Source organism: Oreochromis niloticus, linkage group LG2, assembly GCF_001858045.2.
Source record: "Oreochromis niloticus isolate F11D_XX linkage group LG2, O_niloticus_UMD_NMBU, whole genome shotgun sequence".
Classification (NCBI taxonomy): domain Eukaryota; kingdom Metazoa; phylum Chordata; class Actinopteri; order Cichliformes; family Cichlidae; genus Oreochromis; species Oreochromis niloticus.
In genome coordinates, this window is record NC_031966.2 from 2,276,442 (window position 1) to 2,303,947 (window position 27,506).

Sequence of the window (27,506 nt, forward strand, 5' to 3'; positions counted from 1 at the left end):
TTTTCATCTCTGAGAATTTCCAGATGTGATATGTTTAACCAGTTGTTTTGCCAACAACACCTTCAGTTTTCATTAGTATTTGACTTAGTATTTGATTTAAATCAAATCAAGGTCTGTGTTTCTGAACTCACAGTACACACACTAACATATGATTTATAAAATATGATACTGAAAGAGAATGTAAAGTATTCAAAATTAGGTCAACCTTAAACATAACAAAGTCCTGAAGGAAAGGAAGCTGAAAGATTACTGAAAGAGAAGTAAAGAAAAACACGGTGTAACGAAGGCAGCACGGTATTATATAAGATGTTTGATCATTTTGGTTTATCAAACATAGAGTACTTGCTAATTGTTCAGTTACTAATAGTTTTTATTGAACATTGCAACGAGCAAAGCTGCTGATATAAACAACAGAGAGCATCAGTTCAGGCTTACGTTTTTCTTTTACGATATTAATTCATTTAACATTTATTTTTTACTTCGCATAGTTTATGCACAGTTTTCCAGTACTACAGTTTTATGTGTAATGAAGTGTTTTGTTTTCATGCTGTTGTATAAATTTCTCCACCACATTAAAGAAAACTGATAAGCATGTTTCGATGGACTGCTGTGTTAGAGGCAGACCTTATGTCAGTGTCAATAATAACTGAAAACTTTGGAGAAAAACGTCAATTCTTTATTGTTTCTGCACAGCACTGACCTAAAGGGGGCAGCAACACGTGTTTAATGCGTATGGCCTGTCGAAACACCCAGAAGAAGAACAAGCTAACATTGGGTTGTGCTAACGTCTCTCTGGCTGTGTTTAGTACATTTTCTGTGGAGACAGAATGGCTGAGAAGAAGCTTCACGGAGACTTTAGTAGAAACATACTGGTAGGTTAGAACCACCGCGTCAGGCCTTGATAAAGGGGCCAGGTTGTGACTGCGAACCCGTTGTGTACGGTCTTAGCAGCGGCTGTGGTATCTGCTAAGCTAGCTTAAACGAAGGCTTCTTTTAACTTTAAAGTATAATTTAACGAACCTGCTAGTCGTAAAATAACCCGAGTGGTAGCCATCACATTTAAATGGAAGAAAATAAATAATGTGTTCTTTTATTTTTCTTAAAAGGTCTATTTGTCCTTCTTATGTTTACCATCAAACATGAATATTCGTGCATGTTGATGACGTAGCGTCCCTGAGTGCACAATAATTATTGGTTTGTTGTTACATCCTCACTTCAAACACGCAGCAGGTCTCGAACATAATTGGTATTAGCTTAAAATGTCCTCAAAGTAGGTCGTGTGGTATGAGTCTCTTACTCCAGTTTACCCATCTTCCCTTATAATGTGTCCAGAACTGAGGTTCCTGCTCGGGATATAGAAGCTCCAGACTTCACGAGGGAGGATATGATATAGCAGTAATGGGTCCGAGGAAGAAGTCTAATAAATTCCACGCTTTGGTGGGCAGCAGTGGAGACGATCTTGTCCAAAGACTCAGTGAGCCCAAGGACTACATCAATGAGCTGTCCCATGAAGTCCTCTGTCATATATTCAGGTATGGTGCCCTCAAGCTACACTTTTCATTTGTCGTATTTACTATGTGTTGTAGAGACTAGTATGTTGGCCCATTATACCAGTCAGTATTGACTGCCACACACCCACTGGAAAACAAGATAACGTTTTGTCCATGATGGTGACTGTATGTCAATTTTGAGCTCACCAGAAGCTCAAAATTGTGAATAACAGAACGAAATTAAACACATGCTTGATTCAGATTTGATACCATCATTGGAAGGTTGTTCATGGAACACCAAAGTTGTGTTGGGGTTGATGCATCTTTGCACACACAGGCTAGCAGACTTAGCACTGTTAGGCTGTATATGTGTCATTAAGACATGGAAGAATCTGATGGATCACAATTACATTTACACGTGTGTATACGTCAGTACAACATGCAGTGGTCAAGTCAGCGGGTAGTCTTTACACCTTGACTTTTGTCATCAAATATATGTGAAAAGGTGTCAGTGTTTACATGCATGCCCATATGTTGTGACCATGAGGACTCATCTGTGGAGAATTTACATAACAGCGCACAGCAATGCACATCCACGCATGCCACCTACAGAGAAAAGTATATCATGAATCACAGGTGGTCTGTCATGTTTCCTGCTGTCTTGTGTTTGCAACAGAGTAAATCAGTGTTCTCGTTAGCGCTGGTGGTGTATAACTGCCCGAGCATAAAGGGCAAACATGTACAGGAGTCATACGTAGGGTGGGGTGCCAGCATAGCTCACTGGGTTAAACAAGAGATTCATATGCTGTAAAATTACTGCACAGGGTTTGAATCTGCCCTTGTGCCACACTGAATTCAAACTGCAAGCTGAGCTTCACAGTTAATATAAGGTAGGGCTGCAGCTATCAGTCAGTTTAGTCAAATAATCTATTGATTATTCCATAGATTAATTAAGTAATCGGATAAGAAATACTTATCTTTAGTAATAATAATAATAGTAGTAGTAGTAGTAGTAGTAGTAGTAGTAGTAGTAAAAAAATGAAAAAACACAGGTCTTTCAGAATGAACTGCTCATTGGTTTCTATTTTAGAGATTCCAGTGTCTTAAAGTTTAGCTGAAATTTCTTAAATATATAAATAATCTCAAGTGCAGTCAAAGTCAAATAAAATAAGATGTATACACAATCTAAACATTAAAAAATGTACCTTTACTCTGTCTTCTTGGAAGGCTTTCTGATGTTATTAGGAGGCATGTTTTTGTGCTGCCAATAACAGACGTTATGATGGTGTAGAGATGAATTAATATTAATAATAATGTGTCCAGCCTAACAACCCTCAGGCTATTGGCTCTGAGTTTTACTGGCCTGTATAAATTGTTATTGGCTTGTGAAAAAAGCTTTTATGTTTTCAAATACTAATGCTGTTTAATTTATACAATATTTCATATTATTTTACTTTGAATCTGAAAAATATTACAGATTCAAAGTGAAGGAATATATTATAAAGCTTCAAAATAAATATGGGGTAGTACACCCCATACCCACCCTTTAGATTCACCCCTGTCTACTACTACTAATAATAGAATAGAATAGAATTCAACTTTATTGTCATTGCACATGCACAGGTACAGGGCAACGAAATGCAGTACAATAAATAAATACAATAATAAATTGTATTTATAAAGTGCCTTTCAGGACACCCAAGGACACTTCACAATAGGATAAAACACATAATAGAACAATGACACAATGAAGAACAATAAAACAAAAGCACAAGATAAAATGAACAAACAGTGGGTTCACAGTGAATATGCAGATTTGAACAGATGGGTTTTGAGTTGAGATTTAAACTGGTTGAGAACCAGTGTTTCTTATATGTGGGGGTAGAGAGTTCCACAGCCTGGGAGCAGAGCAGCTATAAGCTCTGCTTCCCATGGTGCTGAGGCGGAAGGAAGGCACAGCAAGCAGAAGAGATGGTGCTTAACAGGTCAGACAGGTAAGGAGGAGCAAGGTTATGAAGGTGAGCAGAGGTTTGTATATTAGAAGAACAGGGGTGATGTGCTGGTAGGAGGGGGTTCTGGTGATAATGGGAGCAGCAGAGTTCTGAACCAGTTGAAGCTGATGGAGGGATTTTGGGGGGAGACCATGCAAGAGAGAATTGCAGTAGTCAGTATGGGAGGTAACAAGACTGTGGACAAGAATGGACGTAGTCTGGGTGGAAAGAGAAGGACGTAATCTGTTAATGTTGCGTAGATGGAAATAGGCAGAACGGTACACCTATTGCTTCCATGTAAAGTAGGACGGCTGCCGTTAGGCTAAGTCAAGCTGTATAATTGAAGCATGGTCTCAGACTAAGTTAACGGCTCATGTTTTATTATAGCTCTTACTTCTGGAGCCTTACTGCAGATTTCTCGCTGTGTAAAACAAACAGCGGTGGCTGGAACAGCTACAAAGTTCGCTTTTCTTTTCTTCATGTCGAAGTTTGTTGATCAGAAGCTTTGATGAAGGACTCCCGCTCGCTTTTCCCAGTAAAAGTTTTAATGGTGATCACAGGAACAGGGCTGCTGTTTTCTGTCACTCTATCCGAGCTCAGCGTGTCGGTAAGGGCTGCGCCTCTTTGCTCTCCGCGGTGTGTAAACAGACTCCACGTTAAACTCTGCCAGCGTCATCATCACTGCTGCTGTTCTGTTATCAGTGTTTCTGTTGTTAAACTTTTTTATTCACACACTGCTCCTAAATGCATTTGCAGGTCTGTTTTTAGTCGCAGATGTGGCTGAAACGCTCGCGTTTACATCGTTTAATCCATCGTCGCACGATAGAGCCGTGCATTAAACGAGGCAAAGAATTTGTGTTGAGAATTTTTTATAATTGAATTATTTGAATTACTTGATGAATCATTGCAGCCCCAGTGTGTGTATATATATGGTCAACATGTTCGAATGGCGGCACGGTTCTTAAAAAATGTAATTTTATTACATTACAGGGTAAAAAGCTTCTGAGATTTTAAACATTGTTGTGTTTTTTTTGTAGGTACCTGCCCATGAAGGATATCATGTGTATGGAATGTTTATCTAGAAAGCTTCGAGAAGCAGTAACTCTGTACCTGCGAGTGGTCAAGGTGGTGGACCTGTGTGCTGGTCACTGGTGGGAGTATATGCCTTCAGGTACAGTACAACCCCAGGGCTCACAAAAATTCAGAATCCCTGGTAGCCCTTCGGGCAGGGACTCTTTAGTTTTTGGTAGCCCAAAATAAATTTAAGTAGCCCGAATAAAAAAATAGAGCAATTTTTTGATTGATGTTTTGTTTCCTGTTTTGTTTCTGTTACAATATTATACATTAACCCTTTAAAACCGGTCGGAGCGGGCACGCTCCGTTTTGCGTAACTGTTTTTAAATCCCAGTAGCTCTTCAACCACGTAAGCTAGAGCAATAATTTTTTTTTACATATGAAACCGGAGGAGTTGTACTTACATCTTATGCCATCAGCTTGTCCTAGGTCACGGTTTCCTTCCACATATAGCTTTGCAAAAACTGCATAAAAAGCGCTTGCAGCAACAAAAACATAATATTCCAGAAACACGTTTTGCCGATCCGATCAGCTGTTTGTAACACTTCCTACGTTGGAATAGACGTCAGCGCGAACTTTCGCATGTCCGCCATTACCTGCCCGAAACCGGAAGTGACGTCATTTTCGCGGAAATGTAGTTTTTTTACTATCAGGGCCTCATGAGCCTATACTGGTGTTTTTAAAAGTTATCTTTGACTTTATGACTTTCTGTGTCGTTTCTGGGATGCCTAGGACTCATATTGCACTGCTGGAAATAGTTTATTTTGATGCATATGCTGCTTTTTTGCAAATTTGCACTATAATATTTATTTTCGTTTTTCCTGCAGTATATAAAAATTGGTGTATTTCAAAAGTAAAACTATGAAGACACTTAAAATAAATTTCCTGTGGTGGGAAACTATTTTGTGCAACTTTTTTGTATTTACAGTTTTGAGGGATAAGCCTCTTAAATTTCTCTAACTAGAAATATATGTTAAAAAAACAAAAACGATTTTCAATTTTTTTGTAGTTTATTGCACTCTTTTGCAATTTATGTAATTACTATGCACTTAATGCATACATATTATTAAAATTTGGGCTATAATGGTTGTATTGATGTATATCAACTTGAAATGCTCCCAAAATTGGCACTACAGCATGTAAAAATATAATATAAGCTCTGGCGGACTTGGTTCTATGGTAGGTCTTAAAGGGTTAAAGTATAATATTGTAACGGAAACAAAACATTAATCAAAAATTTGTTGAAACACAAATTACAACATTGTATAAAAATTACAATCATCAACTCAAATACTTGGTTCTAATTGAACAGAAATTTCTATGAACTTGCAAGAACTGTGTAGAACATGAATCAGTCTGTGTCAGATCCTGAATCTGAAATTTCCACTGAAGTCACGGGTAAGAGGTAAGGGGAACCAAGATCGAGGCCATTTGCTTTTTGAAGTTTGCAAAGACTGCTAAATTTGGCCAATGGTGGTTCACTCTTTGCAACATAGTACGCTGTTCTAAACAGATTTTTCAGGTTTATTTTTAGTATGTTCTTTGCAATTGGTGTTTGTTCTGGGGACGATATTGCAGACTGAGCAATAATGCATTTCTTGCATTTCTCATGGGTTCTAATGGGGTCTTTCTTAAAATTACTGGTCCCAGTAACAAAGGCGCTTGTCGACTCAGAAATCGAGGGAAAAGCAACAACACACCCGGCAGAACATTATGTTATTTACAGGGGTGCACATAAGTGGTCCGCAGGTGCGCGTTCGCTGTCAAAATAAAAGACGCGCACAGATAAGAAGTTGCAACGCGCGTTTGCGTCCATATAAAAGGCACCGTTTTTGTCTGCTAGAGTGGGATTTTCACGGCATATTCTGCACCACATCTCTGTGCGTTCATCACTTGTTTGAAGCCAGCTCACCTCCTACAACCACTTTTCCGAGAATACGCGCTTCTTTTGTGGTTCGGACTCCTGAGATTTCTTTGGAGGTGGAGGAACACCAAAGTAATTGCTTAAAGGAGCTTCTTCGACATCTTTAAGAGTTCTAAACAAATGTCTGTCCTCCTCTAGAAAATCTTATGTACGCAAATGCGTGTTGCAACTTCTTATCTGGTGCGCGTCTTTTATTTTGACAGCGAACGCGCACCTGCGGACCACTTATGTGCACCCCTGGTTATTTAGCTCGTCATATTCCAGCCACATAAATTCTTTTGTCCATGAAACCAAAAAAGCTGAGCTTTCTTTTTGCCTCATAGTCTGATTTGTCATAACTTTTCCGTTTTGTGGTAGGCTTTTATTTGGCTGTGCCTTCTTCACCCTGACCTGTCTTATTTGGCTCAGCAGAACTAAAATTCCAGCGTAAATCCTGCTGCTTTTACACACGTACTTACATAACGGTCAGCGATTCTCTGCGCAATCAACCTCTCACGTGTTTAAGCTTGCTGTGGGAGATTTCACTTGTCACGTTTGAATAGTAAGCTAATGAGTGATAAGACGACGTCAGAGGAATTGGTGCGCAATTAATCGTCACTCACCAATCAGTGCTGCCGCTCTCTACACACAGTTCGCGCGATCGCAAAGTGAAAGTGAAAGCAAAAAAACAAGCGCAAATTCAAACGCGATTTCGATATGTCACATAATGACAGTGGCTCATCGATGCCAATAACATAATTACTCAGCTACATTTGCGAAAGAATGCAAAAGCATTGACACATTTTTTCTTCCTATGATAGCCCGACGGGCAGGGCTGAGATAGATTTTGGTAGCCCGACGTCCCGGGGCTAGCGATTTTGCGAGCCCTGAACCAGTCTGCCTTTCACCAACATACAACAAAGAGCATGCTATGGTACTGTTTTTTTTGGCATTGCCGTTCCCAAATATGAATTCTGATGTTGTCAGTTTTAATAATTACTGTATCGAGCCTAAGCTCCAGGTCAGGCTTAGAGTTTGGTTGTTTTTACTGGCCTGCAAAAATCTTTTATTTTTATATCTTGAAATTTTAAGAATTTTACTTAATAATAGTGACTCTACAAAATAATGTTACTGTTACAAACGGCCCATGTTTCCTTTTACATTCACTCCTGTTTTGCTGTGTAAATTTAGATTTTTGCTGTTAGTAACTTAGAGCAGCTACTAAGTTAATCTTATATATAATTTTGAAAATCTGGTGATGTTTTAGGTCATATTTATGCAGAGTGTATTTCACCTCCAACTGTCTAACCTGATAGAGCAGATTTCCTAATAGGTTTTCACACTGTGGAACCAAAACACAACGAGCTTTGGTTAGCAGGAGATCCTGGACGTGTCTAAGTCATACACTGACAGTGTAATAACACGTGGAGACCCTTAAACACAGAACAGGATAGAGATGCATGTTCAAGCCTTTCAACTTTAAAACAAAAATGAGTAAAAATATCTTTGCTCATTTTTAATATTTCTAATATTTTTAACTACTTAATTTTTTTTCACCTTAATTCTGTTTATATGTTTGTAAATGCGTCCATAGCAACCAGTTTACGCTGCAGCCCCTGGGCTTTTGAAACATTGAAAAAAAGGGATTTATTTATGTTTGTTGTGCTTTATCGTTTAGGCTTTACAGATAGCAGCTTTTTGCTCCTTTTGAAGAAGATGCCAGATCTGGAGCAGCTGTATGGTCTCCACCCACGATACCTGGAAAGGAGACGAATCCGTGGTTTTGAGGCGTTCAGTATTCCAGGAGTCCTGGAGGCTCTGCAAGCCTGCCCAAATCTGCTGGTCAGTAAACAGTATGTGACTGATGTGCTGTGTATACTACTTAATTAACATGTATTTTATGTTCTTTATTTGTTGCTGCATTCTCTGACCTGGTAGACTGATGATATGTGTAAAGGCCCTTTGCTGTAGCTAGTGCACGCCGCGTCCCATTTGAAAGGGCCTTAAGGTGTAATCGTTGAGTAACGTATGTAGTTACCTTCACTGATGTCATTTCAGGGCGTTGAGACTTCCCACCTGGAACTGGTGGAAGCCATTTGGAACTATATGCCCCAGGTTCACATTCTCGGAAAGTTCCGCAACCGTAACGGGGCTTTTCCCATTCCCGCTGAGAACAAACTCACCATCCCCATAAATGCCAAGATCCAGACCCTCCATCTGGTGGGTGAGTACAACATAATGACAGAGACCTTAGTCTAAATACATCAGAGCTACTATCCAAAAATTCAGCAATTCTGGATGTAAGTCAGCGTAGTGTCTGCTGTTGTGTAGATTTGTGGTTGTTAAAAAGAACAGAAGGTCTAAAATCAGCTTTGTCTGTTTATATTTACCAACCCAGGTGTGAATGTTCCCGAGATCCCCTGTGTGTCCATGCTGCGGCACCTTTACCTGAAGTGGGTCCGCCTTACCAAACCACAGCCTTTTAAGGACTTTCTGTGTGTGAGCCTAAGGACCTTTGTTATGCGCAACTGTGCAGGGCCGACCAACTCTCTCAAATACGTTCCCCTGATTACTGGCTTGGCTTCAGCCCGGAACCTCGAGCAGCTGGAGCTGGTACGAGTTCCCTTCTTGGGAGGGCTGATCCAGCACGTCGTGGAGGATAGCTGGAGATCAGGTGAGCAGCTGTTTGTAGACACTGCTGCACTTTTAATGCATCTTTAAATCACACTGTTGTTCTGTAGGATTGATTCATGCATGGCTTTGCTTTTGTTGTTGTTGTTTTTAATGCCTGTGTTTTAGAATTTAAATGTTCATAAGAAGTGTCACATGGAAATGAATCAAATTACCTGGAAACAATCGTTAACCCTTTAAAACCTGAACCATGACATTACTACCAGAAATCTTTAATTTTTGATGATGGAGTGTTTGTTGAACCTTTAGACAAAATATATATAAAAATATGTCAAATTTTAATCTGCATGTATGAGTTTTAATTTGCATCACATTTGCTCCATAAGCTATATTTTTGCAATGGAGTCATTAAAAATGTCTCATGCAATTTATATGAAAAAAAGTTACACTGATGCTGCAGAAGTCTCAAAAACTGACAAAAACACATGTATCACATATGATACGCTCGGCTTTAAAGGCTTAAACCCGCGGCCCACGTCATCCCTACATTGGCGTGAAGAAATGTAACGCAGTTTGGACCCTGAGGTGACTTTTGTTGTTGGATTTGTTGTTCTTTAAATGACTGAATATGAATGCAACATGAGCAGAGAGTACCAACATGCTGAGCCTGTGTTAGCTCAGACAAACTAATGTCTGCAGTTTTATTTTGTACAATACGAACACAGTGACAGCAGCAGTGCTGCCACGTGTCTGCACAGACACAGTGTGTTTATTTGGTAGTTCAATGAAAGGCTTCAGTTAAGAGGGAGGAAAAAAGATGTCTTGTTATACAATATTTGAAATTTAAAACAAAAACAAAACATTTTCAGAAATATTTGTTTGTTTTTTGTACTACTTGAACAGTAAAGTGACCGTGACCCCTGATGTAGCTTGTGTTCATCTGTGTTTTATAGTAAACAGTGTCTTTAAGGTATTTTGACTCGTTTATGTCAGAGCTGTTAAAGAGTAGTGTTGTGGATTTAAATGACGTGTCCCTACTTTTGTCTTTGGGACTTCAAATACTACTTCACTTCTGTATTGTAGCAATATTTTGTTTTTTGGCATATCCAGGAGGATTTCGGAACCTCCACACCATTGCATTTGGAGCCTGTAAGAATGCCCTGGAGGTGGACTTGGGCTACCTCATCATAACTGCTGCTCGCAGGTACCCGCTTACTAACTCCTCAGTGCTATGTGAGAGGGATTACAGAATCAGGACATTCTGCTCCATATTTTCATAGTTTCAGTGTTCAGATGTGGTTAAAATACAAACGGTAGAGTAAGACGCCAGAAATAACACAATAATATCTGCACCAGGAGAGTGAAATTAACAGGTTTGTGACACATTTGACACGATTGGATTATTTGGTGTTTGCATGAAGACGAAGGTGTTGCTGAAATTCTCACTTATTTCTGTATTTTTCATCAGGCTTCACGAGCTGCGTATCCAGCCTTCACTGACGAAAGATGGAGTCTTCTCAGCTCTCAAGATGGCTGAACTGGAGTTTCCCCAGTTTGAGACTCTTCATCTGGGTTATGTGGATGAGTTTCTGCTGCAGTGTTAGTGCTTTCTCTCAGATATCTTTTGGTTTGATGAACAGGCGAGAAACAGCTGACGAAGCCTTAAACCAAGAGGAGAATGAATAGTAACTCTGTAATAAAGACATATGTTTAGTATACTGATGGATGGAAACGAGGCATTTTCCTGTTTTTATTGAACTTCAGGTAAAATGAGCCATTCAGAGCTGGTGAAATACGGGCTGGCGGATGTTATCGAGAACCCGGGAATCATCACTGATATTGGGATAAAGGTGGTGAATGAGGTGTTCACCAATATTAAATACCTGCTAATCTACAACTGTCCTCACCTCCACAACCCTCACCACTGGATTACTGGTACGTTTCTGGTTTTGGTGAATAATAACAAAGCACCAGAGACAAATACAGCCTTTATTACGCTGCAGTGTTTTTTCCCTCTCACATCATTGGAAACGTGTAGTGTTATCATGCATTTGGACCATGTTGTCCCTGTTTGTGTCTGCAGATCAGTCCAGATGGAGTCGTCTGGTTGATCTCACTCTGGTTCGCTGTCACGCCATCAAACTGGAGTCTTTTTCCCAGTTTGTAGAGTTGCTGCCCAGTCTGGAGTTTATCTGTCTGGACCAAATGTTTCGAGAACCACCCAAGGTACGTTTGTTATGGTCGTTTTCTTGAAACGAATCATCCCAGTGCGAGATGCGTCGTCTTCAAAGGGAGCAGATTTCAAAAGAACTGCACGGCAAGTGTGTCAGGTTCTTTACAAAGGATCCTGCACTGGTTCATTCATGCAGTGCATCAGTGTGACTGCCATGCTCTTAATGAACCCGAGTAGCTGGATTCATTTGTACATGTTAGTCCTGTGCACACAGTGATTTAGTCGCTAACCCTCACAGCGACAACGTTCCCACTCCAAACCCTGGCTCTGTTGAGTTTACATTTCTGCTTCTGTGTGCGTTACTCCACCTTAGTCCCACAGTGGAAAATACTTCTGTTAGGTTAACTGGATAAAGTGCCTAAAAATGTGTAGAATGGACTAAGATATGGTTAAATCTTTGTGGTCTGTTTGACTACAAAAGTGTTCATTCAATCCAAAAATCTGCTGAATTTACTGTCAGGACTGTCGCAGAACATTAACTCAGGACAGCGTACTAGGATATACGTGAAGTATTGTAAAACTAATACAATAGTTGCTAAGTTTTGTGACAGGCAGTGGCGAGGACTGTCAGCTCACAGTGAGAACATTTTTGTACTTCCTGAAGAAGTTAAGATAGTATGAAAAATATGAATAAAAACAGAATGTAAATGTTTCATAAAGCCATACTTTACTCACAGCAGGACACAATAGAAACTTTGAACAATTAATGTCATATTGTTACAGGCAAGTTACCATGGTTACGAAAAAAACATTAAAGTTGACTGAAATGAATTAGGAAAACTACAATAAAATAAAAGATTATAGAGGGACTGATGTTAGTGTGTTTAAATTTGTAATCAAGTTACCCCATAATGCATGTATGGATTAACTGTCCAACACTGTGATGTGTGTTTGTAGTTTATTTTGGGCTGCCAGCAATAATTGCCTATTAAACTGGAGCAGAGGAAGAAGTTGCTGATTGCTCGTTGTACATGTGTGTGTTTGTGTGTGTGCACCTGTGTGTTAGGGCTGTGCCAGGGTGGGTCTGAGTGCAGGAACTGGGATCGGTGTTTCCTCAGCACTGGTCAGCAACCAGAACTCAAACAATGACAATGAAGACCACCATCACCACAATGAGGCAAACATGCCTCCCCCACCCATCAACAACATAAACAACCAACGGCGGCGGCAGCAGCAGCAACACAATGGCAAGTCTCACTGGCTTTAATTTTAAATACCAAGAATTGTATTAAAATAAACTTCATATCCTGTTTTTAATAATGCTGATGGCCCACAAGTTGGATGTCGGTTAGAAAATGAGGAGGAATTCTGGAGTAAGTTGGATGAAGCGGTGGAGTGTTCCCAGAGTCGACAGAGTCGTGATTGGAGCAGTTTTAAAGGACAGATGTGCTGGGTGGGGATGGCTATGAACACATACTTCAGAAGAGGAGGAACACTGAGTAACATAAGACTAGAGGAAGACGCGCATTGGTAGATTATATCTTATGCAGATGGAGGAACCTGAACGAGACTGGAGAGTACACAGTGGTGTCATGGGAGAATGCAGCTAGGCTCCATCGGGTCGTAGTCTAGAGGATTACTTTGGATATCGGGAAGAGGAAGTGAGTGAAAGAAAGAAGCAAGGAAGCTGGAAAAGGAAGAATGTTGCACAGATTTCAGGAAGAAGCTGAGACGGCTCTGCGTGGTAGGGAAGTGTTCCCAGATGACAGGGGATGTACAGCTGAAGTGGTAAAGGAAACTGTCAAGGAGGTGTTTGGTGTTTCCTCTGAGCAGAGGAAAGAGGACAAGGAGACTTGGTGGTGGATGATGGAATGAGAGAGTACAAGAAAGTATTTAAAAGAAGAGATTTGCAAAGAAAAAGTGTGATGGTTAAGAAGACCAAAGTAGACATGAGCACTAGGAAAAAGGGGTGAAAAAGGTGTATAGTTAGTGGTGTGTGAGGGTGAACACTAAGAAAGGAGAAAAGGACGTGCAGCAGATTTGGGTGATTAAGCATAAAGACGAAATGTTAAAATGAGGAAAGTGTGTGTGTTGAGAAGACAGGAGTACTTCTTATACAGAGCTTTTCTTCCTTGCCTGAGCGCTTAATGCGCTACAACATGACTTTTTCATCCATTCATACAAACTTTGTTTTCTATGCTTAAGTACTTTCTAGCTAACACGTTCATGTGTCGATGGATGAATCAGAGAGGAACTTGGGGTTGGTATCCTGCTTAAGGATATTTAGCATGCAGACTGGAGCAGACAGGGATCGAACCTTACAATCAAAAGTTTCATGGCTGTTCAATCAATAGTTTCATTTCTAACTTTAGAGATGTTGCACAAATGGAAGAAAGCAGTCTTACATATTTGTTTAATATGTGCGTTGAAGGACATGTCCTGGTCAAAAATGACTCCAAGGTTCCTCACAGCATTACTGGAGGCCAAGGTAATGCCATCCAGAGTAAGAATCTGCTTAGAGACCATATTTCTAAGATTTTCAGGGCCGAGTACAAAAACCTCAGTTTTGATCTGAGTTTAGAAGCAAATGCAAGCCCTTATATGAATCCTGTGACAGTTTGATTGTGTGCTTTATACTGATAAGTATAATGTCAGAACCTTTAAACCTGCCGTGCTGGGATAGTGCTTTGGACTGAATCATTCTTTGTTGCATTAATTTAACTCTGACTAGAGAAGTGGTTGAAATTCTCAGCGAGGGAGTGCTGTGAGTGGTTCATACATGCCTTTCCTGTGTTTACAGAGTCATGTTTATCATGTGTAAAAATGATTAGAAAAGTTACACCAATACTCACCATGACCTAAAAAAGTACTGAACCAGGCAGGCCACACCAGTCTGTTTAAACAGATGCTGTCTGGTTTCCGTCGCTGATCCCTTGTGGGTGAAAGTCTCAGTCTGCAGTCACTTAGTTGGAGCTGGGGGGACACTCATGCATTTTTCATCCCTCACTCTTTTTGTTCCAACGCAGCTGTAGTTTAAGAGGGCAGAGCACGTCATACACCCTTGTTGTCTTCCTCAGCGTCAGCGTGGAAATCTTTTTAAACCTTTGGGTTATTACTGTGGTTCTGGTATAGTGCGACCTTTAACCTTAGCTACTTCAGTTATATAAAGTATTTTACTTTACTTCATACCCTGACAGAGAAGATGATAGATGTAATGTTGCATGAAAGAACTAGCGCTTGTTTTTACAGCACCAGCAGAAGTAAATGGAATGGAGGAAGAAGATGAAGAGGATGAAGAGGAGGTAAAAATGTTCATTCTGTATTTAACCCTGTAAGACCCAACCCTTCAAAAAATAGCCAGAGATAACTGAGATGTTTATTAACCCTGATAACAAAGTCCACAAAAATGTTTTTGCTATATCATGTTGACTATGATATATTTATTATATATTTTTTCTATCATTGGGTGTTTTTGACAAATTTTTGTTAACAACAATGTTCATTTTAGACAAAAAAGAGTTTTGTCCATAACATTTTGAAATTATGACAAGTATTGATCATGTTGATGAGACAGAGATCTCAGAAACTCACGTGTCAAATAGGATACAAAGGCCATTATAGGGCTAATAGAGTCAGGTTTGGGGTTTTGATATGAATTTTAACTTTCTGAGGAGGAGAACATGGACGTTGAGCCTCAGATCGAGCTGAAAGAAGCCGAGGTTGAAGAAGGCGACGTGGCTCCGGGGCCCAGTCACCAGGCTACAGCATCACAGCCGCCTGATGAGGAACAAGCAGGTCTGAAGTTGGTCTTTCACTGATAATCAGTGTTTGGAAAAATTGAAGTATAAATTACATGTCTTGTATACATTTTACAATATTTCATTTTAATTCCAGGTCCCAGTGGTTTAGTCCAGCAGTGCAGATCAGCGTGTGCCAACGTGCCCAAACCTTCACAGGTCATCTCAGACTCAGACAGCGAGGAAGAGGAAGGCCTTGTTTCCAGGTTAATGCCACCTTCATGTTTGGAGCAGCCGGCCTCATGTACAAAAGGTGATGCACGATATAGATCACAACCAGAAGGCACAAGCAAGTGCTTGATGATTGGATAGTGAGATAGTGGACAGAAATTCAGGATGCGTTTTGATTCAAGCGTCTTTTCTTCGTGTATCAGTCCGATATACAAAATCTGATTGTAATTATGACAGCTTAAAAACTTGCTGCTGGTGTCAAGGTTTTCAAATGGTGTGTTTGGTTTCCAGGTAAAGGAAAGACTCCGCTGAGGAGGGGCAACAATGTGGCTATATCCATGGCAGTCTCTGATCAGCCAAAGGCTCATGCTGCAGAGAACAGCTGTGAGAAGAGCTGCCAGGTGACCAGTGAACAGATTAAGGCAGATATGAAGGCTGCTACTGACAGCAGCAGGAGGAGCAGCGGTAAAGGAGTTACTACTGAGGCTGCGGAGGCCACGACAAGGCCAGGAGCTAGTGGGACATCAGAGGATACTCCAGCATCAAGGACTGGAGTAAGGACAATGACCGGCTCATTGGTCAGAGTTGGACCTGCAGGAGCCACATCGGGCCATGCGGGTGGATGTAGGAGGGTGGTGATGGATGCCACCCATGGAACAGCCACTGACAGAGCTGCAGGAAGTGGCAGAGAGGGCGCAGAGCGACCCTCTGTCCCTCTGAGTTCTGGTCCTGCCAATGTGGACAGTGTGGAGCCCAGAGTTGGTGCTGTAAATAATGATCCTAGGATACCAGGACCTCAGACTGGTCAGGGGAAGAGGCAGCCTTCCTCTGCTGTGGCCTCAGGATCACAGCAGGAGAACTTTGTTCCGAGGCGACCCTTAACCCGATCTTGCACCCGCACGTCCTCTGTGTCGTTGGTCTCAGAGACAGGTAAGACTGGAACAACAGGAATACGTTCTCCAGCTTCTCAGGAGTGAAATTTAAAGCTTTTCTTTCTTTTATTCATGGATCCATGCATATATGTTAGTATACATGAGGCTCAGTACATCACTGTTTTTAAAACCTCTGTGAAGTTGTTCATGATTTGGTTGCTATTTCCTTTTGTTCACGCACTCAGAGCAAAACCTGTCACACATGTTAACATCCCCACCCTGATCCCGACATCAGGCAGCGTTAGTGTGAAAGGTAGATGAACATGTGCAAAGAATATGAAAGGAGTGCAGATGAGAAGGAGAATCTTTCTGCTTTAGTTGGGGGTGGCTGTAGGTCAGGCGGTAGAGCAGGTCATCTACTGATCAGAAGGTTGGTGGTTCGATCCCTGGCTCCCCCAGTCTGTGCGCTAAATATCCTTGGGCCAGATACTCACCCCAAGTTGCCCTCCAATGTGTCCATCAGAGTATGAATGTGTGTGAGTGTTAGCTGTTAAGTGCATGTTGTATAACATAGCTGATTATTAGAGATAGGTTGATCATATTTAAGATTGAAGCATTAATTAATGGCAGGACTTCTTTGAGCAGTTTTGTAGGAATGGGGTCTAAAAGACACGTTGATGGTTTGGAGGAATTAATTATTGAAGTTAACTCAGAAAGATCAATTGGAGAAAAAGAGTCTAACTTAACATCGATGGTACTAAAAGTAGCTGTAGATAATATTACATCTGTGGGATGATTATTGGTAAATTTTTCTCTAATGATTAAAAATGTTATTAGTGAAGAAGTTCATGAAGTCATTACTAGTTAAGGTTAAAGGAATAATTGGCTCAACAGAGCTCTGACTGTCAGCCTGGCTACAGTGCTGAAGAGAAACCTGGGGTGGTTCTGATTTTCACAGGAGCTACAGTATCGAACTTAATGAGGATGTAAAATTATTAACAAGATAATTCAGAAGCTATGCTGAGAAATTTGCCTCAAAAGTGATACGAATGTGTACGATATGATCCACCAGTTTCTACAGTGATTTGTGCTTTTGAGGAATTACATATCTGTGCTCCAGTCCACACAGATACAAAGAACCTTGATCAGACATACAGTGGCTTGCAAAAGTATTCGAGAATCTGTGGCAAGATCTGAAAACTGCTGTTCACAAACGCTGTCCATCTAATCTGACTGAGCTGGAGCTGTTTTGCAAAGAAGAATGGGCAAGGATTTCAGTCTGTAGATGTGCAAAGCTGGTAGAGACATACCCTGAAAGACTGGCAGCTGTAACTGCAGATAAAGGTGGTTCTACAAAGTATTGACTCAGGGGGCTGAATAATTACGCACACCCCACTTTGCAGTTATTCATTTGTAAAAAATGTTTGGAATCATGTATGATTTTCATTCCACTTCTCACATGTACACCACTTTGTATTGGTCTTTCACCTGGAATAAAATTGATTCATGTTTGTGGCTGTAATGTGACAAAATGTGGAAAGGTTAAAGGGGGCCGAATACTTTTGCAAGCCACTGTTAGTTTTCCACAAATCTCTACATTCAAACCAGAATTAATGGTGATTATTTAGACACAATCTATTAAGTTCAGCTTCACGACTCGGCTACTTTTCTCTTTTACAAATGTGTGTTCGTGCACAGATGTGACATCCCTCCTGCTCTCTTTCAAAACCTTAAGCGGGTGTCCATGACTCACACATGACCATGTGGGGTTTTAAAACAAGTTTTACTTTGATGCTTTAGCTCCATAAATGGAAGCTGTGTTCAGGTTCCTGTGTATAGCTGGGACATCTGGGCTTCCTCTTTGTTACAGAGCAGCTCATCACCGCTCTGCTAGGAAACAGATTTAGCAAATGTAGTGTTTTGTATAAGTTCAGATCTCAGTGATGTTGATCTCATGGTCAGAGGAAGTTTTCTTCTTTTAAATTGGTGCCATAGGTTTGTCTGCTGGGGGCTGAGGTACAAAGGAGTGTTACGGCCACGTTAGCAATAAAAATATTATTGAGCATTTCAAGAAAAAAAGTCTGAATACTGTTTTGAGAAAAAAGTGGAAAATCTACTTGGATGAAAAAGTAAAAATGTGGCAATTACAGTTGTTGTTTCACGATGAGCTGCCACAGCTGCTGCACCCTCAGAACATGCTCTGTGCAGAGGACACAAACTGATCGGCTTCCTTGTGATACAGCATCCATCCTCTTTATTGCAGCAGTGTGTAACTATCCAGCCTTTTCATGTTGTACAAGTCCACTCTTCCACGTTTGTGGGGCTTTTCCATCTGACCAGATACTTACACTTTTCACCACACTGTGACAAGTAAAAGAGAAATCACTGCCATGTTAATGACACAGATCTGAAGTACTAGTTCACCGTCTCACAGCAGAGTGTCTTTTCAGCCTGTTTAACAGGCAGGTACATTTAACCTTGGACTCTGTTATTTTGTGTAGATCTTTCCAGAGCCAGGCCTCGAATGGCAGTGAGGAGGAAACGAATGGCTGACAAATCAACCAGCACTTCAGACCCTGTCACTGAGGACGACCATGTGCAGGTACATGTGCACTCAGACACAAACACAGTGACTGATGGAGCACACTTTACTCTGTAATCCAAAGAAAAGCACACAGATGTATTTGTCTTTGGTTCCTTTTTGGTTAAAGTTTGGTAAAATGGTTCTACAGTATGTTTTATCAGAGATGTACTGAGATGGTTTTGCTTGTATAGATTTTGTCTCTGAAGAGCAAGAACCTGGTGGGAATCACTCTGACCAACTGTGGAATCACTGACCTGGTCCTTAAAGACTGCCCCAAAATGATGTTCATTCACGGTAACTGATATTTGATAACTTATATTAACTTACATTAATGTTTTGTTTTGCCAAATACTAAAAAAGTACATAAGCTGTGTGCTATCAGAGTGCTTGTAGTCTTTAATTACTTTTTAACATTTAAAATGAACTGCATTAGATGTTAATATTGCTACTTTTCTGAGTGTTTGTGCTGTACATGAGCTTGAATCTCCTGAGGTTCCTACATTCTGTGTTTGAGAAATTTCCCACAGGTCACTAATTTATCTGTAAATGAGTCACAAGTAGAGAGAGAAGGAAGACAGGATAAAACATGCAGTGGAAGAGAGCCAGAGATTAATAATAACTCATGATTAAATCCAGAGTGGTGTACCAGGCTCCTGGGTGTACTGTGAAGCACCCAGGAGCCTAGACCGATTGTGTGGAGGATTTAGGGCAGGGGTGGGCAATCTCAGTCCACGAGGGCCGGTGTCCTGCAGGTTTTAGATGTGTCCTCGAACCAACACAGCTGATTTAAATGGCTAAATTAGCTCCTCAACATGTCCTGAAGTTCTCCAGAGGCCTAGTAACGAACTAATCATGTGATTCAGGTGTGTTGACCCAAGGTGAGATCTAAAACCTGCAGGGACACCGGCCCTCGTGGACTGAGATTGCCCACCCCTGATTCAGGGTCACCTGGTCCAGCCCTAACTATATGCTTTAGCAAAAAGGAAAGTTTGAAGCCTAATCTTGAAAGTAGAGATAGTGTCTGTCTCCCGAATCCAAACTGGAAGCTGGTTCCACAGAAGAGGGGCCTGAAAACTGAAGGCTCTGCCTCCCATTACACTTTTAAATACTCTAGGAACAACAAGTCAACATCAACTAGTTTTTTAGCTTCACTCTGAGATGAATGTTTTAAGTTTTTGACAGATTGTGCAAATACAAGAAGTCATTACTAACTTCTGTACTTTTTTAAAATCAAATGGTCGTGTTTCAAACGCTCCAAAGTGCCTGCAATATATCTTCGGTTGTTATGCTGAGTTAGAAGGTCTTGAATAATTAAGAAGGTCGACGTCTTTGTGTGTTTCCACTCTCTACAGCTACCAGATGCCGCGTGTTAAAGCACCTGAGAGTAGAAAGTGCCCCCATAGTAAACAGATTTGACTACGCTCAGTGTAAGAAGCTAGACATGGAACAAGTCCTGGATCAGATCCTGAGAATGCCCCCTGAGAGGAATCGCATAATCTACATGCGTCCTATGCATCAGGTTGGTGACCTTTGGTCAGTAGAAATCTTGACTGGTGGTGTATAAAGAGATCTATGTTGTAATGTCACAATACTGCAACAAAAAGCATTTTTGCTATGGCTGGGGTGTCAAACTCACATTACATGGCGAGCCACATACAGCTTACTTTGAGCTTAGAAGAAGCTTCAACAAACACAGAAACTCTTTAACTGTAAAAAATAAAGCTGGAAAATTACAGAAAAAGATCCACTTTTTTACTGTAGTCGTAAAAAAGCAGAAATATTCTATAGTGGAAAGTGAAAAACAGAAACTTGTTAATTGCTTAATTACTTTGTGTCGTATGAAAGGCCACGAGGGAGGTTTGTATCTGTAGGAAAACTATAGAGATGCAGTCAGATTTCTGCTTGTGCTTGTTTGTGGTGAGCAGCAGATCAAACAAGTTAAGAATTCTTCATGCAGGCCTGCGATCATTCAGACCCTGAGCCATGGCTCTGTGCTACATGCACACGTCTCTGCCATTCACAGACACTTTGCATGTAGTTTATTTTGTAGAATAGAAGAAAGCCAGAAATGTATGCAAAAATAAAAGAAAGGTCCATATTGGACAACATGTGTTATCTAATATTACATTTTTTCATAAAGCCTACTACTACTATTACCAGAGAGAGCACAGGTGAGGTGTAAGGCCTGGAGAAGTTTGAAACCTTTTGTCCTCCACAATGGGAAATGGATCCAAATAAAAATGGGGATCACTTTAGCCGCCTCCTAATTTTACAAATTCTGCTGGCCGAATGTGGCCCGTGGGCTGTAAGTTTGACACCCAACTCTTCAGACCTTTCATTGTTGTGCCTGTAAAGCTGTTGATAGGACAGCAGATATAACTGTGCTTGTTGAAAACTACTGGAACATACTGGGTACATAAAAGAGAAGCTATCAGACTCAGACATGTTCTATCTGCAAACATCACGATAACTTTAAACAACCCAAAGATGTTCAAATATTTGCCTCATTTTCCAGATACTAATAAATCTATTTGAAACAGTGTAATTCTGTCTGTCTCGTGTTGTCAGATTGACTCAGTAGCATTGGAGCGCCAGCTGTTCCAGGGGCCGTATCCTTATCACATTGCTATAGTGCACGAATTCAGCAACCCGCCAAATATACGCAACAAAGTTCGCATTCGCAGTTGGATGGACACCATAGCCAACATCAGCCAGTGAGTAGTGTCACTGCAACATTACACAAGACAGCAGTGGGCTGCTGTGTGGGTGTGGGTGGATGTGGGTGGATGTGTCTGTGGGTGGATGTGGATGTGTCTGTGTGTGGGTGGATGTGGGTGTGTCTGTGTGTGGGTGGATGTGGGTGTGTCTGTGTGTGGGTGGATGTGGATGTGTCTGTGGGTGGGTGGATGTGTCTGTGGGTGGGTGGATGTGTCTGTGGGTGGATGTGGGTGTGTCTGTGTGTGGGTGGATGTGGATGTGTCTGTGGGTGGGTGGGTGGATGTGTCTGTGGGTGGATGTGGATGTGGATGTGTCTGTGTGTGGGTGGGTCTGTGTGTGGGTGGATGTGGATGTGTCTGTGTGTGGGTGGATGTGGGTGTGTCTGTGTGTGGGTGTGTGCGGATGTGTCTATGTGTGGGTGTGGGTGGATGTGTCTGTGTGGGTGTGGGTGTGTCTGCGTGGGTGGATGTGGGTGGATGTGTCTGTGGGTGGGTGTGGGTGGATGTGTCTGTGGGTGGGTGTGGGTGTGGGTGGATGTGTCTGTGGGTGGGTGTGGGTGGATGTGTCTGGGTGCGGGTGGGTATATGTGTCTGGGTGCGGGTGTGGATGTGTCGGTGTGGGTGTGTCTGTGTGGGTGGATGTGGATGTGTCTGGGTGTGGGTGGATGTGTCTGGGTGTGAGTGGATGTGGATGGGTGTGGGTGTGGGTGGATGTGTCTGGGTGCGGGTGTGGATGTGTCTGGGTGTGGATGTGGATGTGTCTGTGCGTGGGTGTGGATGTGTCTGGGTGTGGATGTGTGTGGGTGTGGGTGTGGATGTGTCTGTGCGTGGGTGGGTATGTGTGTGTGGGTGGATGTGTCTGGGTGTGGATGTGGATGTGTCTGTGTCTGGGTGTGGATGTGTCTGTGCGTGGGTGGGTATGTGTGTGGGGGTGTGGGTGGATGTGTCTGGGTGCGGGTGGGTATGTGTGTGGGGGTGTGTGTGGATGTGTCTGTGTGTGGATGTGTCTGTGTGCGTGGGGGTGTGGGTGGATGTGTCGGTGTGGATGTGTCTGTGCGTGGGTGTGGATGTGTCTGTGTGTGGGTGGATGCGTGGGTGGATGTGGGTGTGTCTGTGTGTGGGTGTGTCTGTGCGTGGGGGTGTGGGTGGATGTGTGGGTGTGGATGTGTGTGGGTGTGGGGCCTTTGATGGGCAGTGTTTTGTCAGCATAACAACTGCTTGGGACTTCAGTAATACATTTGCTTATAGGGCCAATGATCTGTTATATTCACGTGTCATATGAACAGGTTTGTGTTGTGCACTGAATTTGCTACTTTTATCTACCAAACTTCAGAAAACTGAAAGTGTTCTTGTACAGAAGGTAGATGAAGTAGGTACGAGCAGTCAGTAGCAGCTGGATAATGATCCGGGTGATCTGGATGCTGGGATCCTTCATGGGGCTGTAGCGGGACATGGTCTGAAAAGAGGGTGAACGGGCATCCAAGGAGGTAATAACGGAGAGAGATGACTGCCTGCCGGTTTGCCAGACACTCCTTCTCCAACGTGCTCTATCTGGCCTCTTTCTCAGACAGTTACTGTCTGATGTAGACGACAGGGTGGGCCGGTCTAGCCCTCTTGCCTGCTGGGACAAAATGTCCCTCAGCCCTCTGTTCGAGGCGTCCATCCGCATGAATGAAAAGGAGTCAAAAGTTATGTGTGTGGAGCAGGGGTTCCCCCCTTCTTTACCTGCACAAATGCTACCTGGCACTGCTCCATGCACAAGTTCAGCATGAATCTGCAGTGATAACTGTCCAGCCCCAAGAACTGCCTCACCTCTTTTCTTGGTCTTGGGATACAGGCTGTTGTTTTCTCCACCTGAGGACGCACCTACCCGTCTTCCAAGTGGTACCCCATACTGTACCTCCATCTGTCCAACTGCACACTTCCTCAGGTTGGCTATGAGCCCTGCCTGCTTCAGAGGTTTTAGAACAGTGGCCAATCACTGGAGGTGACGGGGCCTCACGAGAAGGCCCTCCCATCTCCTCCTCCCCAAAGCCAGCGTCGCACGACCTCATGTCACCACTGAGCACAGCTCAGACACTACGAGCCCCGTCCCCACAAGCTTCCACTAAAGGTTTTTAAAGCTCATCTGTCAATCCCAGTCTGTCCCTGGAATTAAGAGATGCTTCAGGCGTGAGCTGCAGCCTTTACTGCGTTTTGCCCTTGTATTTATTTGTAGTGGCACTATGGGATATTTGTGTATGTCCCCATGCACGCATCTAACCTCCACCTGCTCTGCCTCCACCAATGGCCCTGGCTGAACCAGGGTCTGCGTGCAGCCCAATTCCATCCCCCATATACCCTCTTGGCACCTTACCTGCACGCAGTACGTCCCTCCTGGACCGTGGAAGGTGTTGAAGGGCTGGTGGAGCACCTGTCCCACCTCCATCAGCAGGCTCTTGGTGCTGGTGTCCCAGCCGCCCACACCTCCAGCACTTCTGCTTCAGTATTTGTGAGGCTCCCTGCGAGTTAGGACATTGCCTTTAGTTGGTGGAACCTGTGGGGAGATGGTGGCGAGCGAGTTACAGGCTGGCAGTCGTGGCAGCTTCTCCACAGCCAGCTGACGTAGAGCCCCGACCAGCTGTGGCTGCTCCAAGGGCCCGGCCACTATGTCAGGTTTGCACTCGGCCTGGTCTCGTAGCCACTGAAGCTGATTTGGATCCACCACTGTCTGCTCCCGGTGCATGGTGGTTAGATCCACCAGCACTGTGGCCACTACCTCTACTGGCTGTACTGGTTGCAGGCCTGACACCACTGTAAGATGAAGGCCCAAGACATACAGTGTTGCAGTGTTATCTATGTTTTATTTTAAGCTTTTTTCCAAGTTTGCTCTGTGCAGGACTTGTTCCTGCCGCAGCGCTCTCCTCCGGGTCCAGCTGCTACTGAAATAGCAAGAAATGATCACAAATCATTCCCACCTGTGCTGCCAGCCTCCTGGCACTGCCCCCGAACCCTACTGCACTACCACCACTCTGCAGTGGAGCTGCAGACCACATCCCCACCACAGATGGCTGTGGCCTATACTGTGTTTACGTGATTAAAACAAGCATGACTGGTTATTGTCAGCATAGTCGTTAATGAGCAAGTTGGTAAATAAGTGGAAGTTTCAAACAAGAAAGAGCAAAATGAAACCAAAATGAAACAGTGGTCATTAATAAGGGAGTTATACTGTTGTACTGATTACAGAGTCACTGCACTTTATAAAGCCATGTTTCAGTTTGACCTTGAGGATTGTCTTGTAAGTTATAAATGCATCATATATGTGTGTTTGTCTCTAACAGAGAGCTAATAAAGTACGAGTTCTTCCCAGAAGCCACCAGGACAGAAGAGGATGTGAAAAAGTTTCCCAAATACCCATGGGGTCGAGACATCTACACACTGGAGGGTAAAGTGTTCACGTCAGATTTCTTGTTGAATTTTTTTTTTTCATCATGGAAAATTATTATAAGTGCTTGCTTATATTCTCCCTCCTCTGGGAATCGAGATTTTGTTTTTAGTCAGTGGCATTATGGAAGAAAGGATTTGTCATTCATGTGAGAGTTTCAGATCTGTGTACTTTCACACTGGGCGCGGCTAAGATGGGAGGAAAGGCTGGTGGTGTACTGCTCTAACATTAAGAAAAGCATCACTGTTCTATCATCTCTGATCTTGTTTATATGTTCATGTAAACTGTGAGAAAAGTGATGGCGAGTCTGTAGTGTATCTGTTGTTACTGGCCACTCACACTTACAGATACAGCAGTTTTTATTTTTGCATAGAGAACGTGTCACTCACGGACACCCACACACAGTCTGATGGATGGTTTTCACTGCCTCACCCAGCTGATCATTCATGGATCTTCAGATTAGCTGACTGCATGCTCTACTTTTTCAGCCACACTGATAAAATTCACCCTGTAGAAACATTTCTTCCTAGTTTGAAATGATAGTAGTGACCTATTTACTACACTGAAGTGAAGCAAGGCCCACTTTGTGGCTCACCTCTAAAGGAGTTACGCTACAGTTACAGTACCGCTCAAACGTTTTATGTCTCATTGTATTCTAAAATGAAAGCATAGTCCCGAGATCCTGTGATGAACCGAAGAGTTCATATTTTGATCCATCAGTCCATAATACCTTCTTCCAGTCTTCAGTAGTCCAGTGTCGGTGTTTCATGACCCAGACAAACCTCTTTGTCTTATTCTGACGTCTGGCTTTCTTGCTGCAACTCGTCCTGTCAAACCTGCAGCTTGAAGTCTTCTCTTCACAGCTGAAACTGAGACTTGCTACGACCACTATTAAGCTGCTTGAAGCTGTTGTCCTGTGAGCTGCCGATCACACAAGCTGTTAACTCTCAGAAACTTGTCCTCTGGTTCAGTCGTGTCTTTGGGTCTGCAGACCTCTTCCTGTCACAGTTTGTTTCTGAGCCTTTGATGCTGAAGGAAACTGTGCTCACTGACACCGTGACTTTCTTTGTAATTTCTCTGTGGACAGACCTACATTTATAAGTGTTATGATGGTGTGTGTCCCTTCCATTGTTAATATCCTTTTTCTTGCCATGTTTGTAGCAACACTCTACTTTCTGCAGTACAGCACTGTTCAACTGATGCTCACGGGGGTATGGTACCACAGTGTGTTCAACGCTGCTTTATGCAGACAGGGGGGGAAGTAATCCACCTGTTGATCAACAGGCTGATCGGCCTCCGTTGCTGCAGAACAGATTTTAAATTGTTAACCCATGTTGTGTTCCCTGAAAAAGGCCTTTTTGTGTAATTGTGAAATATACTTTATTTTACAGTTTTGGTAACCTTACCTTTGTTTAAACCTCTGGCAGTTCAACATGTTCATTGGACTTGAATGACTTGAACTGCAATAAATAACTGGACAAACTGGGCTGTTCTAAAACGTTTGACTGGTAGTGTATGTTCTCACCATCAACTCTTTGTATGTGATGTCACTTCTCAGGATTGGTGGATGGTGCGCCCTACAGCATGATAACAGATTTCCCTTGGCTCAGGACTCTGAGAGCAGCGGATCCTAACGGCTATTCCCGCTATGACTTTGAAGATGATGAAAGCAGTGAGTGCATCAATACATATATGTATGTATGTGCATGTATGTTTGCAGGCGTATGTATAACTTGTACATATCTTTCTTGTGTAAATGTAAATTTGTCTGTTATTGTGTAAATACTTACGCTATTGTGTACTTCACACACATGGAGAGATGCCAAACTGCCTTTCACTGTTCTTGTAACAGTGACAATAAAAAGCTATTCTGTTCCATCAGTCTGTCAGACGTTACTCCATGTGGCTGCTCTATGTACTCAAACTCATACGTACGTAAACTGTTTTCTCTCTCCTGTGTCACGTTGTGTTAGCCACCATCTACGCCCCACGGCGTAAAGGACAGCTGTCAGCTGACATCTGCATGGAGACCATTGGGGAAGAGATCTCGGAGCGCCGACAGAGCAAAAGAGGAGTGTTTCAGAGAGTAGTGGTCCTCTTCCTTCATCACTGTGATACTCCAGGCGAACCCGTGGATGACGACTACATCTAGAAACCAAAGACTGTGAACCAGAAGGATGTCAGCCTTGACACTCGAGCTTCTGACTGAAAACACTTGGTTTTATTAAAAAATGAGAAAGTTGGTTACCTGTTGAAAGCTGCAGGTCAGCACTGACATGCACATAATATTTAATGACTCTTCAGTAGCGTTACGGAGGAATACCAGAGTCTAAGGCTGCTCACAAGGGGGCGCTAATGAGCTGGAACTGGACAGCGAAACGGTCACGTGGACACTGTGGGGAGAGGGTGATGATGATGTTTCATTTGGCTCACAGTGAAGGCTGACTCTTTTTCAATTCTTTGAAAAAATACAAGAACATACCTTTAATCTTGAGTTTATTTGGGGGATTTGATAAGATCGATATCTCGTGCTGGTTTTCTCTTTTTTATCATACACTTAAGGCAAATCTGAACGTATGGTAGCTCATTAATTCTAAGAGTAAATAAAAAAGGGTCTAACATATAACATTGTTGATTTTGTTCCAAATAAAGGCTTGAGTCCTTCTGCCTTCGCTGACA

At 42.4% G+C, this 27,506-nt stretch overlaps 1 protein-coding gene across 2 annotated transcripts; it reads left to right on the forward strand.

The window, feature by feature from the left end:
- The first annotated feature begins 715 nt into the window (after nt 1–715).
- Nucleotides 716–27,506, forward strand: fbxo38 (F-box protein 38). Of its 2 annotated transcripts, none has more exons than XM_005458831.4 (22): nt 716–872; nt 1,333–1,532; nt 4,519–4,652; nt 8,137–8,300; nt 8,517–8,682; nt 8,857–9,132; nt 10,200–10,293; nt 10,558–10,688; nt 10,854–11,024; nt 11,173–11,315; nt 12,329–12,509; nt 14,512–14,564; nt 14,934–15,057; nt 15,157–15,312; nt 15,522–16,160; nt 18,604–18,704; nt 18,878–18,980; nt 20,039–20,205; nt 21,255–21,400; nt 24,724–24,827; nt 26,386–26,499; nt 26,801–27,506. In XM_005458831.4, exons 2-22 carry the CDS (start codon nt 1,399–1,401, stop codon nt 26,977–26,979), a joined length of 3,480 nt encoding a protein of 1,159 aa, XP_005458888.1. In that variant the 5' UTR covers nt 716–872; nt 1,333–1,398; the 3' UTR covers nt 26,980–27,506. The 2 variants fall into 2 exon arrangements, with proteins under 2 accessions (XP_005458888.1, XP_005458890.1); XM_005458833.4 differs by having other exon boundaries at nt 14,937–15,057.

Bases quoted from the DNA above. Each gene is read 5' to 3' on its own strand.
- fbxo38 (XM_005458831.4), top strand. From the start codon at position 1,399: ATGGGTCCGAGGAAGAAGTCTAATAAATTCCACGCTTTGGTGGGCAGC. The intron at 10,689-10,853 runs GTTAGTGCTTTC...ATTGAACTTCAG, and splicing joins GGATGAGTTTCTGCTGCAGT to GTAAAATGAGCCATTCAGAG. The intron at 18,705-18,877 runs GTACATGTGCAC...TTGCTTGTATAG, and splicing joins CTGAGGACGACCATGTGCAG to ATTTTGTCTCTGAAGAGCAA.